Below are 18,533 nucleotides of genomic sequence, written 5' to 3' on the forward strand. Positions count from 1 at the left end.
ATTTACCAGTTTTGCTGTGTAAGTATTGATATAATCCAATATCATATCAGGTATTTGTCAAAAGCTTAAATTATAATTTTTCATCTTTCTAAGATTCAAACACCCATTCTATACATTCGATATTCAGTATTAATTTACATCTAAAGATAGACTTCCAGAATCCTTTCGTCGAATTTGATCACCATCTCCTCGTTGGTGTTGGCATGGTTTAAAGCAGAAATGCTAATTGCTAGATATCAGGAACAAATACGAATAGAATTGGGAAATATATGCCAAATATTTGTTTTGGCTGTGACTTTCTGACAGAGAGAGAAATTTAGATTTGCATTTTTGTCATACTTGAACAACTCCGTGGCGTAAACAGATATATCAGTTCCTCGAAGCGCGTATTCCGGTGAACGTATACCTGTGTCGTATCAGTAGGTTGCGAACTCCTCAAGCATGCTACTGTGCAGAACAGAAATCTTGAGTGGTAATTATCTGACGAATTCGTTTTTATGTGAAGTGACCGATAACAACGCACTGTGTCTTCAAAAAGAGATAGTTTGAAGGTTCTATTAGTGGCAGACTGCAATAGTATCGCTCTTCAAAGGCAAAAAACGTGGATAAACTATCAGAATACAACAGCTGTATCCTTCAGGTATAGCAAGGTGAGACTGTTCTTAAAGCTCACACCGGTTTGATCTCCATAACTATTATGGGATACGATTATGACAAATCGTCAGGACGATATTTAAGTAAACAGGAAACTCCTCTTTAGGTACTCGGGAAAGTAATCACTGGCTTGTCGTAAGAGTATAAGCCTTGTATTATGATTATAAATCAACTAAGTGAAGGAAGTCAAACTATATAATCTACTCGGGAACAATATCGCACAGAAGGAACGAAAATGGAAGTTACAACACAGGGAAGTGGATACAATATCACAGATGCGACGAATGGAACAGACACATTCTTCTTCTACAAGGTAGGTTTTATATTGTTTCGATATCTTTGTAAAAAACACTTTTTTTTTTTTGATCTACAATGTAACATGTCAGACAACGTTTTTCATTTTCTGTGTTTATTATCACATATTTCACGTGCTGAAACAGGAATTTGAACACAACAAATGTCATGCTTCGGTGTGAAGAAGAAAATGCATAATTGCTATATATAGGGTTAGCACACTGAAATAGTCTACCATCGTTACAAGTGAATGACATGCACCCTGTCTAGGAAGAAGATAGACTGCATTGTGTCACAATTTCAAGGGACTATCTTCAACTGCAATGTTAAATAAGCTATTACACTATAGTGTCTCATGGTTCAGGTCATGCAGCGTCCGTTCAAGTCATTGCTTGGAGTACCACCAGCAACAGGTTAAATTGTATACAGATCCAGCGAACTCAGTCTCTCTCCCATAGAAGTAATCAATAAAACAAGCATCGTGTACATTGTAAACAACAAAACAAATATTGCGTTTTCATGAAGGAGTTAAACCTAGTAGGGAAATATCTTGCTACATAGTCAACCTCTACGGTTCATAATGACAAACATCAAAATAGTATGATTTCGTAGGGCTATATCATTGATTGTGTAACAGATGGTAGAGAATACAAGCAAGTTCCCCTGTAACAGTTATAAATGACCGAAAGTCTTACCAAGACATACTAAATTACCGAAAGTCTTACTAAGACATAATACATTACCGAAAGTCTTACTAAGACATAATACAATACCGAAAGTCTTACTAAGACAGAATAAATTACCGAAAGTCTTACTTAGACATACTAAATTACCGAAAGTCTTACTAAGACATAATAAATTACCGAAAGTCTTACTAAGACATAATACATTACCGTGAGTCTTACTAAGACATAATACATTATCGAAGGTCTTACTAAGACAGAATACATTACCGAAAGTCTTACTAAGACATAATACATTCCCGAAAGTCCTATTCAGTCATTATAAAATACCGAAAGTCTTACTGAGACATAATAAATTACCGAAAGTCTTACTATGACATCATACAATACCGAAAGTCTTACTAAGACATAATAAATTACCGAAAGTCTTATTAAGACATAATGAATTACCGAAAGTCTTACATAGACATAATAAATTACCGAATGTCTTACATAGACATAACAAATTATCGAAAGTCTTACTAAGACATACTAAATTACCGAAATTCTTACTAAGACATACTAAATTACCGAAAGTCTTACTAAGGCAAACTAAATTACCGAAAGTCTAACGAAGACATAATAAATTACCGAAAGTCTAACTAAGACATAATGCATCACCGAATTTCTTACTAAGACATAATAAATTACCGAAAGTCTTACTAAGACATAATAAATTAATACAGTTTAGTCAGCTACGATTGACTGCGGTCAGGTAGCTTTCTATGTATTAATGTGAACAGCACTGGTTCAACATTAAACGAGTTTAATACCTGTAGACAGCCTGGGGTCAACTTCCCGATCAGACGTGAAAGGGTATTGGGTCAACTGTTCATATTTGTTGTTTAACAGACAGGTAATAAGTGTAACTTACGATGTTTTAGTTTACATGCATATTGAAGTAACAATGTAATGAATATGCGAGCCATCACGGCTACATGGTTCGGGGTAACACTGGTGGGTTCATGGTCACATTAGTGGTTGCGGGATTACACTCGGGATTGAGGGATTACACTTGTAGGTTCAGAGTCACACTTGTGGTTTCATGGTTACACTGGTAGGTTCATTGGTCACCCATGTGGTTGCGGGATTACACTAGTGGTTTCGGGGTTACAATAGTGGGTTCATGGTTACACTAATGGTTTCGAGGTTACACTGGTGGGTTCATGGTCACACTTGTGGTTTCAGGGTTACATTGGTAGGTTTATTGGTCACACTAGTGGTTGAGGGATTACACTAGTGGTTGAGGGATTACACTAGTGGTTGAGGGATTACACTAGTGGGTTCAGGGTTACACTAGTGGGTTCAGAGTCATACTAGTGGTTTCAGGGTCACACTAATGGTATTGGGGTTACACTGGTGGGTTCATTGGTCACACTAGTGGTTTCGGGGTTATGCTAGCAGGTTCAGGGTTGCACTAGTGGTTGATGTTAAATTGTATCGACATCGTCAACCAATATAGTAACCCTTCGAAGAGATATAATATTGGTTGCTTTAACATTTGCTTGTGTTACTGGGTTACACTAAACGTTGTTTAAAAGTATAGGTTAGCTTGTGTTACCGGGTTGGACTAAACGTTGTTAACAGTTATATGTTTGCTTGTGTTACCGGGTTACACTAAACGGTGTTAAAAGTTATACGTAAGCTTGTGTTACCGGGTTAGACTAAACGTTGTTCAAAGTTATACGTTTGCTTGTGCTACCGGGTTACTCTAAACGGTGTTAAAAGTTATACGTTTGCTTGTGTTACCGGGTTACACTAAACCGTGTTAAACGTTATACGTATGCTTGTGTTACTGGGTTACATTTAACCGTGTTAAAAGTTATACGTTTGCTTGTGTTACCGGGTAACAATAAACGGTGTTAAAAGTTATACGTTTGCTTGTGTTACCGGGTTAGACTTAACGGTGTTAAAAGTTATAGGTGAGCTTGTGTTACCGGGTTATACTAAACGGTGTTCAAAGTTATACGTTAGCTTGTGTTACCGGGTTACACTAAACCGTGTTAAAAGTTATACGTTTGCTTGTGTTACCGGGTTATACTAAACGGTGTTTAAAGTTATACGTTAGCTTGTGTTACCGGGTTACACTAAACGGTGTTTAAAGTTATACGTTTGCTTGTGTTACCGGGTTAGACTTAACGGTGTTAAAAGTTATACGTTTGCTTGTGTTACTGGGTTATACTAAACGGTGTTAAATGTTATATGTTAACTTGTGTTACCGGGTTAGACTTAACGGTGTTAAATGTTATATATTAACTTGTGTTACGGGGTTAGACTTAACGGTGTTAAAAGTAATACCTTTGCTTGTGTTACCGGGTTACACTAAACGGTGTTAAAAGTTATACGTTTCCTTGTGTTACAGGGTTACACAAAACGGTGTTAAAAGTTATACGTTTGCTTGTATTACAGGGTTACACTAAACGGTGTTAAAAGTTAAAGGTTAGCTTGTGTTACCGGGTTACACTAAACGGTGTTAAAAGTTATACGTTTGCTTGTGTTACTGGGTTACACTAAATGGTGTTAAAAGTTATACGTTTGCTTGTGTTACCGGGTCACACTAAACGGTATAAAAAGTTATACGTTAGCTTGTGTTACCGGGTTACACTAAACCGTGTAAAAAGTTATACGTTTGCTGGTGTTACTGGGTTACACTAAACAGTGTTAAAAGTTATACGTTAGCTTGTGTTGCCGGGTTACACTAAACCGTGTTAAAAGTTAAAGGTTAGCTTGTGTTACCGGGTTACACTAAACGGTGTTAAAAGTTATACGTTTGCTTGTGTTACTGGGTTACACTAAATGGTGTTAAAAGTTATACGTTTGCTTGTGTTACCGGGTCACACTAAACGGTATAAAAAGTTATACGTTAGCTTGTGTTACCGGGTTACACTAAACCGTGTAAAAAGTTATACGTTTGCTGGTGTTACTGGGTTACACTAAACAGTGTTAAAAGTTATACGTTAGCTTGTGTTGCCGGGTTACACTAAACCGTGTTAAAAGTTAAAGGTTAGCTTGTGTTACCGGGTTACACTAAACGGTGTTAAAAGTTATACGTTTGCTTGTGTTACTGGGTTACACTAAATGGGGTTAAAAGTTATACGTTTGCTTGTGTTACCGGGTCACACTAAACGGTATAAAAAGTTATACGTTAGCTTGTGTTACCGGGTTACACTAAACCGTGTAAAAAGTTATACGTTTGCTGGTGTTACTGGGTTACACTAAACAGTGTTAAAAGTTATACGTTAGCTTCTGTTGCCGGGTTACACTAAACCGTGTTAAAAGTTATACCTGAGCTTGTGTTACCGGGTTACACTAAACGGTGTAAAAAATTAAACGTTTGCTTTTGTTACCGGGTTCCACTAAACGGTGTTTAAAGTTATACGTTAACTTGTGTTACCGCGTTACACTAAACGGTGTAAAAAAATATATGTTAGCTTTTTATAAAAGGTAGGCAGGTGTTATGAAATATACCTGACACGCTGTGTAAATAGCGATTCAATCTTTAATTTGCACAATATACTTTTCTCAAAAAACTGTCAAACAATGACGGTTCTGTTCCATTAAATTTTGACTTCTTGGAGACACAGACATTTGCATTAATTCAATTTTCAAAGCACTCCATCAAAACTTTATCACGTTTAACACGTTTACCCCCTCCCCCTCCAACATAAACGCCTACGTCATTTCACGAATAAATATTAATAGAGCGAACGTGGTTCATTCAGTTTCTTTACATCTTTATTCCAACACCCTGCATCTTGCACTAATTAAAAACAGCTCTTTCTTTTCCTAATACAACGACCGCTGGAATATAAAACATGATAATGGATTAATATTTCTAGGAATGGCATCATCAAAGCTGCTTTGCGTTGGATAATCAAAGACATATCTATTTTTATCATATATACCCATATCCGTTGCTAATACTAATACCGTCATAAGATGATCCTTATTCGATCTGAGTGTATGGTTAGTTACAACCATATCACTAGTTCGTCGGCGAATAATCATCTCAGTATCTTTGTCTGTGCGGACAATGTCGTATTAAATCCATGGGAACTTGTCCTGTCTAAAGAGCCCACCACATGCACGTTGCTAGCTTACTTGTATAAGATGTATCGATATTATTCATAATCTTTAACGTTGGTGACTTTAAGATTTCACAAGGTTTTGGCTCTTATGAAATACTGATGGGTTTGGTTTGGTTTAATTTTGTTTAACGTCCTATAAACAGCTAAGGTCTATTAAGGACGTGCCTCCATGTGTATAATGTATGCAGGAGACGGGGTATATTGGTGTGCTTGCCTCCTTTTGAAAGCGCGGATCTGATGCCGACTTTATAGTGCTATCTCACTGAAATGCCATGCAGAAGGCACCAAGCACAGCATTCCGCACCGGGTCACATTATAATGACAACGGATGAACGAGTTGTTGCCATAACCCTTAATACTGAACGTTAAGCAGGGAATACCAACCACCGTTTTTAAGGACTTGGGTATGTTCCGGCCTTGGGATAGAACCCATTGTCTCCCTCCCCTTGGCAAACGCTCAACATTTAAGCCAAAGATGAGGTGTTGCCAAGCAAAGCGCTAGGAAATAAAAAGTTGTTAGAAGTAGACAGAAAGATAAAGATCCCCAATATTGCAATGGGCGCAGCAGGTTTATTTTGGTCACTTTTGTGTTCCCACATTAGTCGCCTACTACGATATATGCAGTGGGTAATAGCAGGTGTATTTATCCCCCCCCCTCCTGCAGGGGTGCTATGAAATACTGAGTAGACAAAATTGGATTACATGGTCAAGGTCCGAAATGAAAATCGATACAAAAAGATCGAACTACAGAAACTGAGAAGACACTTAAATAAAACGAAGGAAAAATGGCTGCGAAGCCGAGCGCTCCACAAGAGTAAGAGTTCCGTGTACCACATCGACACCAGTACGCGTCATGATGTGGATCATCGAAGCTATACAATAGTGATCAGACAAAAGATAACGCATTCCAATCTAAAGTTCATCATAAAACGTTTATAGATTTAAAACCCGGATTCCCGTTGTAGTATGTAATTTGAGTGAGTTAGGTGAGATGTAAAAAATCACCCAGTAGTAGGATAAAACAACGTGTTAATGCGTTTACGTCCGTACCGTCGCAAGAATCGGGGAGTTACAATGGAGACGTCTTGGGCACATAACTTAAATCACCAACGAGAAAAGGTTTATGACCACGGGCTCTGTGAACATCTTCTGCCGAGTTCTGAACAAGTTTGTTTGAATAGTGATTCCATACACAATCTATGGCGTAGTTATATCTGCACCGGAAGTCCAACTCGGATATCAGGCGTAGTAAGGTCTGCACCGGAAGTCCAACTCGGATATCAGGCGTAGTAAGAATCTAAGTATTACTCGTGAATTATAAGCTAATATACTTCGTCAGACATGCATCGATATGTTTCCATTGGTAATTTATCACGCATAGTAGGACAATAATACATGCGCATGCATCTATTACTTCCCATCAATTCAGGCACGTGCAGTTGCAAGTTTAAACTGTGAGCGACTTGTAATCGAATAAGATTTGTCAAGTGAGGAGACACGCGTGCATGTGTCATTTATCGTCTCTACATACAAACATCTTAAACTGCTAGCACACGAAAATACAATACAGCGTTTAGAAATGTGCATGTCTTGTTGGTTTAATAAAAACAAGACAACCCTCCACAAGCGCTTCACGTGCAAACGAACAGCGTATTTTAAATAATTGGATGATCTATATAACGTATCTAATAAGAGAAGAGTTTGGCACGAAAGTACATTTAGTTAAATGTTTCTGCGTGTAAGAATAAATGAAATCAGCATTTGTTTGTGCATGTATATTATATGATTCCGGAATTCGAAAATGTTGTAAGCTATTAATTCATGACGAAACGGCCTCCGTCGCTCCCAACTGTTTCCGCCCTCGTTATACGTATACATTGCACCATAACACACGAACATAGAATATGCTGTTTATTTCTTTATCATCTATTATTATTCATAAATACACATATAGTTTATGCTCCTATCGTTATAACGTAACTTAAAAATTGTCAGGGGTATTACCTCTAAATGAATTTTTTATTGCTGACAAAATTGAAAATAAAAAATGCATGTATTGGGAATAGACTTACAGTCTGCATGGATATATTTGTAAAGCTACGATGGTATTTGGGGAAATGTTATTTTGAATATTTCTATCTTTGTCACAACTGAAAAGGTTAAAAGCAGAATAATAATATATTTAACATGATTTGGTTTTGTCGATTCAGTTTTATAAAGTGAATAGCCAGTAAAAGGCTGCAGCTTTGCCCTTCCGCCTTTCTAGACGGACGCTATATTTAGACTCAGCACGTACCATCTCTGAAATTGCTGACGTTGCTATAGTAGTTGGCTTATTCAGCAAAGTAATACATTTCTGTTATTATCAAAATATTATTCCTTAAATGTTTAAAACTCAAAGTTTTTAGAAAAATTTTTTCTTCGCAATAACTCAATTCAAAAGTGTTCATGGGTGAGTAAGTAGCCCAAAAGCCAATTTAGAATGTTATTGCGTTAAAATATAATAAGTTGGATACAGCGAAATGACACTCCGCCTGCTAACATTGTTCCGAAAATAGGCTTTTCAATGGTACGTCGGTAAACGCTTCGACAAGTAACGAACAACACGGAAGACTGAAAAGAAAACAAATGAGGTCCGAATTGTACTGCAATAAGGCCAGCAAGCCAGTTTTGAGCTAGTCTGTAGCGCCCAGAAATGGACACTGAAGCCAATTCCCGATTCTGCCCGGAGCCCAATATTAGTCACCGTCTATAATCATTGTATGGAGTGTTACAGTAAGTAAAGTGGTGTTTTTTTCAAAACTTTGGAACTGATAAAAAAGGTTATTTGGATGGATATATTATTTCATCCATACATTTGAATTATAGAGTCCTCATTTATATTGGAAAGCACAAGGATATCTTCCAGAGACGTTGTATCCGTGGATATTGCCAATCGAACAACAACAGAATATCTCGGAAACGACATTCTGCGTTCATCAGATATTGCAAGAAATAATACAAAAGTATTACAAGACGAATATTGGTTCTTAAGTAAATATACGTGGTTTGCTTTACCGTATAATAGGCAGTATATGGAATCTCGAACCCTCCCTCAAGGATGGTTTACTTTTAATCATACTTTTGACATAATCTATACCATGCCATCTTCTAAAACCGTTGTATCAACGAAAAACACAGACAGGAGTTTTGTCTAGTACTTGTTGTCTGACAATGTTTATCTGAATAAATCTCACAGACGAAATGTTGTATAAGATACCAGTCGCCCTTTATCCATCCGTAAGTAACTCTTAATTAGGTATGCGTTATAAGTTTGCGTGTTAACATTCTTTGTTAAATTTAAACGCTCGTGACCCCGCTCATTTGCATTTTGTTAATTATCTGGGTCCAGTTGTCCCGGTAAATATTTTGATTTTGATGTGTCAACTGACATTTCAAGATGAGACAAACATTAGAGATCTTGAATGAGTCTCCATTTCAAATGGGATTGATTAAAAGTGTTGAAGAACTTTTGCTTCTAGACACAGACGTGTTTCATGAGATTTACATGTACATAAAATGCAACTGATTGTAATATTCTTTTTATCACATAACCTAAAATGTGTTGCAACTATTGCGTAATCAACATTTTTCTCAAACTGGCTTGATATCAAAAATATTTGATAAATTGATGTCAAACATTTGTATTTGAGATGACACAATACCGGAAGTGTGCGACGCCATTACGCAGTCCTAATTGTGACGTCAGAATGGAAACATAAAATCAACTTGAGATCCGCTAAGTATCACACCACATATGTTCATTACACGATTTTTTATCGTGGATGTTATAACCTTGGTCGACCGTTAACACTACCGTATGTCATTGAATCACCGTACTGTGTTGATAAACCGATAAGACAGCAATGTAACCCTGTGAACTATAATTGCTTTGACGGTCCGCCAAAAAAAATGTGTGGCCCGGCATAACTTACTTGCATTTTTGTACCGTTAACACTATCGTGTGGTTGTCTATGGCGTTTTTTCACTGATGACCCCTTACGAATACCGTGTTGTCGTTCACGACTTTATTGGTTTGGTTCCCTGCCTGAGTTAACGGCATTAATGTGGCCACGTTTGTCTTCATTTTGATGATAGTCAGCTGAAATACCGCGTGACCCTTTATGACGTTATTGTATTGATAAAGCATGCAAGCTATCATACTGTAGGCACTTGTTGTCTTGGTGAAAGATAAAGAGTACCACGTGGTCTTGTATGAAACTACCGTTTGGTCCTTTAGAAAGTGATTGTATTGGTTGACTTCTAAGAATACCATGTTCCTCTATGACAGTATATATTGATTGCATATTCACTACTGCGTGGTCATGTGTGAACTTATTGTGTACGTTGGCCACTTAGACCATGGTATGACCCTGTTCAACGTTATTGTTTTGATGGCATGGAAACTACCGCGTGGTCATGTGTGAACTTATTGTGTACGTTGACCACTAAGCACATCGTATGACCCGGTTCAACGTTATTGTTTTAATGGCATGGAAACTACCGCGTGGTCATGTGTGAACTTATTGTGCAGTTGGCCTTTAAGTACATGGTATGACCCTGGTTCAACGTTATTGTATCGATGGCGCTGAAACTACCGCGTGGTCCTCTATAAACATATTATGTTGATTGACCTTTAAGACAATCATGTAGCCCTGTATGACAGAACATATTATTACCATATGATTTGGTGGTCGCGTGGTGTGCAGTGGAAAGTGCACTTGTCTTTCTTCAAGGCGGCCGGGGTTCGATTCCCTGATCGGACGTGAAAAGGTATGGGGTCACCTGCCCGACTACGTGAGTTTTCCCCGGGTTCTCCGGTTTCCTCCCACACTAAGACCCCGCGCGCTAATATCCTGGACAACAAGACTGATTAATATAAATTGAAACAACTTGTTTCATAATTGTTGTAAATAAATAAAGATTATATACATGTATATCATATGATTCCTTATGACATTGTCGATTTGACGGTATGGACTTGTTTTGTTGGTTCACAGTTTAGACTGCAATGTGTATTGTTCGTCCATGTTTTGTACAAATGCCATTGGCGCATAATCAAAGAAACAAACACAACCAATCTAATAAGGGAAACCACGGGACAAGACACACAAGTCTGATCGATGTATTTCTGAAATGTCTTTATACAGATCCACAATTTACTTGGGATTAAATCGCTCTAAATAAACAGAGCAAATCAGAATTCGTGACCAATTCCATTTTTCGGGGTAGTCGTGTCAGAGAGAGAGAGACGTTAGAGACGATTAACAGGGAGGTTAAAATCTGTGGAGACATCGGTAGGAAGTCTAGATTTTCGTGACTGGAAAGGAAATCATATTTACGGTGTCTTTGATTATGAATTGTTATAAATTGTATCTCCGGTCTGACCTTGTTCGTCATAAAAGGCGTCTAGCTGCTGACATTAATGAACAAGGTTGCAGAATAAGGCCTTGGATGATGAATAGTAAACTTCAGCATATGGTCCCTTATACGACATAGAGTCTTTATTAAACTATTCTGTAGCAGTTACCTTTCACTCAACCGTAACATATCTAGTTCTGGAGACATTCAAAGATCAGGTTAGCGTGTCAAAAGTGACCCCAAGCTGTCTCGTTTTTTGCAGTTATTTAGATCAGCGGCATAGAGGTTGTTCTGGGTCGTCAGGACTACGATTGGGCATTGCGATGTATTGCAATATGTAGGAAATATTGCATTTCTAACCATTCATTGTCTTTCTTGAACTTTAAAGTAAATATTTTGGTTTTATAATGAAAAAAACCCGACCAAAGAACATCAGTTAACAAGCTTCAATGATTAATAAAATTTATTCAATACGTTTTGGTAGTTATAAAACCAATCTTTTTATGATAATATTGATTCAATCCAACACATTTTCTTTTAGTTTTTATCATAGATATGGGTTAACTAGAAATTAATTAGGTAAGAACCTATTGCGGTTATCAACTGTTTTATAATTATACTGCAATACATACATTATTTAGCAAATATCGAAATATATTGATATCATAATGGTATTGCCAACCCCTAGTTAGAATCCCTTTGTGATAAGTCTTCATAAATAATGTATTGTTCACCTTTTTTTGCACCTCAGACAGAGATATCCCACCTCATACCCCATGCTAGACTTTTCTATCTCGACCGATCTGTATGTTACCTTGACGTGACATTTCGCGGAATTTTTACACTGCAATGTATTCATTCATGCGTAAACGGCTTGAAATCGACAAACTGCATTAAACATAATATATTTTGTCGTTATATGTATTGTTTTGATGGTGTAAGATATCTGATGTTGTACATACAATATAATCTACACTGTGTTATACGTTGTAAGGACGGACTACATTTCTTACGCGGAAGCATTCAACTGTAGATTTGATAGTGTAGGGGCCATTTTCACTAGAGGCCCCAGACGTGAGACTTGTAGTCTATCGTAAAATTGAATAGGTTTTTTCGAGCTTAAAGGTGCGATTTTTTTATCAGTAAGTGAGCAAGAATTGTAACATCCTAACCTCGGCTTACTCCTCGGTTGGGATTATGCTACATAATCCTAGCTCTCGACTGCGATAACCCGATCTCGCTCACTTACAGGTAATGAATTGTATTAATCCTGTCTGTTATAACACCTGTCTTCATATGACGTAAGATGAGAAAACAGTTTGGAAGAAGACCCCCGAAACGTGGACATATTTTTCCAGAAATGAACTCTGGATCCGCCCTGTAGATGCATGTGTGTTATAAGGGAGAGCGGCCATATGCTACCCTAATAACGGTATCCCACAAACAGGGAGCATGTATCCTATACGTGCGGTGGAGGCACATATGATTGAATACCAGATGGTTACACTCAGCTGCCAATGGGCTGCTTAACGGTTAAGTATAATGAATTTGTATGTCAGCAAGACCTGTTCATTCTATGTGCTACTTTCTGCATCCTTAAACTCTACATGTAAATGAAAATAAAGCATAAAGAACCCGTGCGCGCTATTCCGAGCAAATAAGACTGGTAAATATACAACCGTTTTCATAATAACTTGTACCGAGGAGTCCCGAAGCAGCTGGATGATGCAATGTAATTATTTTTTACCATACTGTATCTATTACGAAATTGTAAAAGTGCAATCACATCTGTGTGTGTGTCACGTTCATCTTTAAAAAAGTTCTGGATCATTTCAATTTAAAAAAATTGCGTTAAACATATACTATAACCTATTTTCCTGTCATATTTGGTGCTATGTTAAACCTGTATAGTGATATTGAGGTTGAAATTTTCATCTATATAGGGGTGTACTATACAATCTATTTATAACAAGGGGCCTAGTCTCCTTTCATTTTAGGAATTGATAACGTCCTCGTTAAAGACATTGTCATAAGAGGACGGGTGTTTAGGGAGACACCACTGGAAAGAGTGGGTAGATAGATAAACTAAAAGAGCCGGAAAGAAAGAAAACGCAAGATTATCCCAAATGTTGCAATTCCGTCTTTGCGTATTGCAGAGTTATCTTCTCTTGGGAGCAGGTATTGATTGTTACGTCACTTGTTTGTGAGAGTAACGTCATCAATTTTTGAGAAAACGACGTAATTTTCTCACACAAACCAATGACGTAACAATCAATACCTGCTCCCAAGAGAAGATAACTCTGCAATACGCAAAGACGTAATACGGACTGCAGCTCAATTTTGGTGTCTTCATCCGTCCTTGCGTATTGCAGACTTATCTTCTCTAGGGAGCAGGTATTGATTGTTACGTCACTTGTTTGTGAGAGAAACGTCATCAATTTTTGAGAAAACGATGTAATTTTCTCACACACCCCAATGACGTAACAATCAATACCTACTCACAAGAGAAGATAACTCTGCAATACGCTAAGACGGAATTATCTTATTCGAAGACACAGAGGATAATATCCCGATTCTGGGGGAGATCATCCTAAGTCGCATCTTACAAAAAAAATGCAGTACGATACATCAGATCTCTTCTAGGTTTCCCGAATATCCCCTAAACAGAAGATAACCCCCTTCTGAAGGGGATTACTGTCATTGTATTAGACAATTAGGTTTATTAAGAATTCTTTGGCACATTTATGTTAATTAACCAGCGCTCTAGTTCGGAACCGCATACACACAACCCTCTCCCTCGAAATTAACCATCACACGAAGCTGCAGGGTCATCTTGTTGCTCTAAAAACCAAGTGTTCCCTTCATTACATGTAGCGGCTGTCATGAGCCGCCTGTCAAATCAAGGAAACATGTAGGTAATCAAAGAATCTTAAACACAGTGTGAACATGTATTTAATTATGGTGAGTGATGAAAACCGCATGCTCTCTTTTTATATCTACCGTTGTTAGTGGCAGGGGTGATGTATGTATATATATATCAACTCAGCACTTTTACGAATTTCTGTTTACAAACATGTTCCATTTTTTTAATTTTTTTTTCAGTTTCATTTCTTGTTGTATTCATCACGTGGACAGTTATGCCTATGGGCAGATGTACTCGGTTTGTAATTGAGCGAAAATAAGTCCCATCGACGTTGTGGTCTAATACGGGCAGATATAGTTACCAAAGATACCGGCCCAAGTACCGTGTATTGAGTCATATATATGCAGAGTATGATTCTAATATGTATTAATTATTTATAATCAATATATAATTATCATCACACTGATCGGCTGCCCGACTACAAATGACGTTTTTGGTACTATTATTTAATTATATATACTGGTTTTATTGGATTATCAATACCGTGATCAGAGGCTGGGGAATACTATGAACGCGCTTAGTAACGGGAAAATGTAATTCTATTGTCTTTCGCGCTAAAACTGAAGAGCTTGTGCAAGAACAATGGTAAATGGACATTTTATATAAGCAATTATATTCATCTCGTTTAACTTAAATAACAGTATACCAGTATCAAAAGATATCTAATGTCAATTGACGCACACGTTGAAGTAAATCTTAACATAATGCAGGACGTAGGCCTATGCACTTTACCGGTAATAAGGTTTATATATAATAACGGTCAAAGGTAGCGAGACGATTAATAAGATCATTTACAAATTCATACTGATAACCAAAAACATCTTATGACAACTTACACAAAGTTTGTATATTTAAAACGACTTGGAATCAAAAAATATCTTAATAAGGCCGATCTTCAATATGACATATGTCTCCTTGACCATACCAAGGCAATCGCTATGGGGAAATTCTGAAATCCTTTATTGACACGCACTGATTATTTTTTGAATTTTTCTCGAATGTGTAATGATTTCACTAGAATGTGGTGTATCATTCATTGAACTACATGATGTACATACGAGTAAAACTTTTTTTCTACCGGAGTTGTAATGGATTTAAAAGTAGCCAAACAGATATTTGAAGCCGTTTGTATTTAATATACATAAAATAAACATTAAAATGTTGTAAAAGTGCGGATTAAGAGATAAATATGATATCAACATAAACGCCGTCAATGAACTGTGACAGATTTGGACACGATAGCATACGGGTCAAATGAAGACTCAAGATGACCTCCCACATTTTCTTTACATAAAAAGTAAAGTAAAAAAAGTATCCAAAGTGCAAACGTTAAAGAACCAAAAACCGTTAGGAAAGGTAATATCAGCAAGCTTTGATTGAAACGGGACTGTACTAATATCCCAAAACTACTGAAGTCGCATCGCATTAGAAAAAATCGTACACTCACTGAATTTGAGAACAAAATCAGACATATAGAGGGATAGTTAGCATCGCCTTGGCATACACCCATACATTTGTCAAATAATCACAATGGTTATGTTTAATATCCACATCTATACGTCCATATATGTCCACTAATTCTTTTGAGAAGTTTCATAGTATCTAGCTACATGTAGTACTCACTGAGGAAATGCACGGAAATCATTTTGTGTAAAAAGTTGTAAGAATCTTAGCGTAAAGTAAGTTAAGTCGTTTGGGGAAAACAGGAGGGAAAGGGCACCAGGAAACCGCACAAAAAGCCGTAAAAGAGACCACTATATGGTGGGTTGAGAAATTAGTTCACGATATGTGGCTCTCATGTCCCCCCCCCCCCCCCCCCCAAAAAAAAACCATACTTGAAATACCGAAAATGGCCCAACTATTTAAAACGTACTCTGTTGATAGGGAGCCGCGGTTGTCAAGTGATTAAGGCGTCTGACATTCTGTCATTCAGCCCTCCGCAACTGGTTCGCGGTTTCGAGACCTACGTGGGGCAGTCGCCATATACTGGCCGTTGGTCGGTGGTTTTTCTCCGGGAACTCCGGCTTTCCTCTGCNAAAAACCCCCCCCCCCCCCCCCAAAAAAAAAATGTTGAATAGTTGTAAACAGTCAAACGTCAAGTTGACGTGATACGTAAGTTATCTTGGTAAACCTCTTTCTGACTCTGAAGCACATAGTTGTGACAATAGAGGTAAATTACATAGTGTTTTGCACTGTTATATACAACTGTAAGAGCTCTGTTTTAGCCCGAGAAAACGATGCACTTAAGATTTGGTTTTGACGGATGAAGACGTCCCTTGGTAACACCAGGTCAAGCTTAAAACATTCAGCGGAAATCTCCTTTCTACATGTAATTGCTACTGTCGACCGATTGTCTGCAGTGTTAAGGAAGTGCATCTAAAACAACTGCCTCCGGGGATACTCTGGTGGGTTCCTAATGCATACAAACGTGCGAAATGTTGAAACTTTTTTCAATTGCCTAGAATTGATCGAATTGCAAGTATGTTTTTTCTGTACCAAACAGGAGGATATTGCAAAACATATCATGAGGGTTTGTATCCGTCCTCGAAAAAAAAGGCGAATAGTTATGTAATTCCTTAATGTTTAGTTTCATTTTGTTCTTTTAAGGAGAAGAGGAAGCCATAGTTGATTAAGTCTTTAAACAATTAAATATGATTATTAAGTACATCAGTTTCCCAAAAAAACTAATATATATGAAAATTAATGTGTACCTTTGGAGACAACGCCAAATAGAAAGAGAAGTGAGAAAAGATCCCAGGTGTTGCAATGGGGGCAGCAGATCATTTTTTGGTTCCTTCATTGTTCCTTAGCAGACGACATGAAAAGGATCCATAGGTTCTGAAGAGGTCCCACATTAGCAGCCTCTTTGTTCTGCAGGCATTGTTTTCTCCCCCGCCCCCTCGAATTAGCAGGGGTTCATATTTTTGTAGGTACATATATCATTAGAGAATATAACAGTCCTTATATACTAGTTTGGATTGGTTCTCCAATAAGAGTCTAACCCTGTCCTCTGATATATTAGATATGTTGGTGTATTAACATCCTTGTAATAGCGCGGAACTGATACCATCTTTATACTGATATCTCGTTAAAAACCATGCCGAAAGCACCAAGCATAGCACTCCGCCCGGTCACATGATATGTTTCCTGTATTATGTTTGGTCAAATGTTATCTTTTCGAGTTGACGCTTTAGCATACATACCTATATATATATGTATATATTATTTCATATCCTGTTTACCTTAAATCGTTTACCCACGTTTTTTCTTGCCGATAAACTACAATATTCAATGAAGAAGTTTAACGCTGATCATTGTTACCATATTTTTGTTTAACTATGTCAGCGTTCGTGCTGTGATACAGTCTGATATTTTACCTTATATCCCTGCAGGCTGGTTGTACAAACTTAACGAGAAGTCAAAAATCGAGTAATGACTATCTCGGTAGCATCCGTAGCTCCATTTAAGACTTTGTAAATCACAGTCGGATATCCAATAACCGACAGTAGGAGTCAGTAAAAGCCCTAGAAGCAGTTTATAATGAATATACTTACATATTATCCCAGCTGTTCAAAGCCTTGTTAGCTTAACGCTATATTTCCTTAAACTTATCATGTGAATAAGTTATCCGAAAACCCGTGGAGGTTCGGTGAAAAAATAGGCATGCTGTTTCCCCACTGGAATATCGTACGAGGCGACTAATTTGGGGACCCTGCAGAATTGGGAGTTACCCTCCGTGTCTTTTTACACGCAGATAAAAAGACAACACTGGATATTTTCTTTTCGTTTTCCATTTCTCCTGGTTTCTTTTCTATCAACTTTCTCTTTCCCGCGGTGCTTCCGTGGCACCCGTCCTCATAAGACCCTAGCTGTTGCGAGGATGTTAAACACCAAACAATCAAAATTGAACCAAAGAGGATGAACTATTTATTATACATTGGCGTCAACACAAAAGGACAAAGTCTATTCGACAGCAGCGGGGAGTAGGAATGTCAAATTTGAAGGAAAGTCACCATTAACTGCCACAAACAACCGACGGTGTTTATGAAGGTAGAGTAATCTTTGACCAGATGTGGCACCCGTGAAGATGATCATCGTAGGTAAAGGACAAAAATAGCACTAGGTGAATGTTGACGTTACCGGTAAAAGGGTTAATTATTATAGGGCGAAAGTTTCCAAGTATACAATATCACAGATTGTCTTTTAAGAGAGGAAGTGTCTCGATCAGGCTCAATTGTAATCCACGCTTGTCTAGCGCCCAAAATATAGAGAAACAAATTAGACCATAAGTAATGCTAGGGGGTCATTAAATAATTGTTTGTCTAAAATATACTCTAGTATATTTCTAACGCTGGGATACTAATTAACTATATATGGAAGTTATATTTCAACAATCAGACGATCTTTCTAAATCGGGGGCTTGGGCCTGTTTAAGAAATAATTAAAGGACTT

At 37.6% G+C, this 18,533-nt stretch overlaps 1 protein-coding gene across 2 annotated transcripts in view; it reads left to right on the forward strand.

Moving 5' to 3' along the window:
- Window positions 1-90: 90 nt before the first annotated feature.
- LOC110459755 (cardioacceleratory peptide receptor-like) overlaps window positions 91-18,533 on the forward strand; it is a 130,007-nt gene continuing 111,564 nt past the window's right edge. The window contains exon 1 of one of the 2 annotated variants that reach the window (XM_021512172.1): window positions 91-967. In XM_021512172.1, coding sequence (XP_021367847.1) covers window positions 890-967 — 78 coding nt within the window. In that variant the 5' untranslated portion in view covers window positions 91-889. The remainder of the gene's footprint in view (window positions 968-18,533) is intronic. The other variant, XM_021512171.1, reaches the window with a different exon arrangement.

This window comes from Mizuhopecten yessoensis, unplaced genomic scaffold (genome assembly GCF_002113885.1).
Source record: "Mizuhopecten yessoensis strain PY_sf001 unplaced genomic scaffold, ASM211388v2 scaffold10209, whole genome shotgun sequence".
In the NCBI taxonomy this organism is placed as follows: domain Eukaryota; kingdom Metazoa; phylum Mollusca; class Bivalvia; order Pectinida; family Pectinidae; genus Mizuhopecten; species Mizuhopecten yessoensis.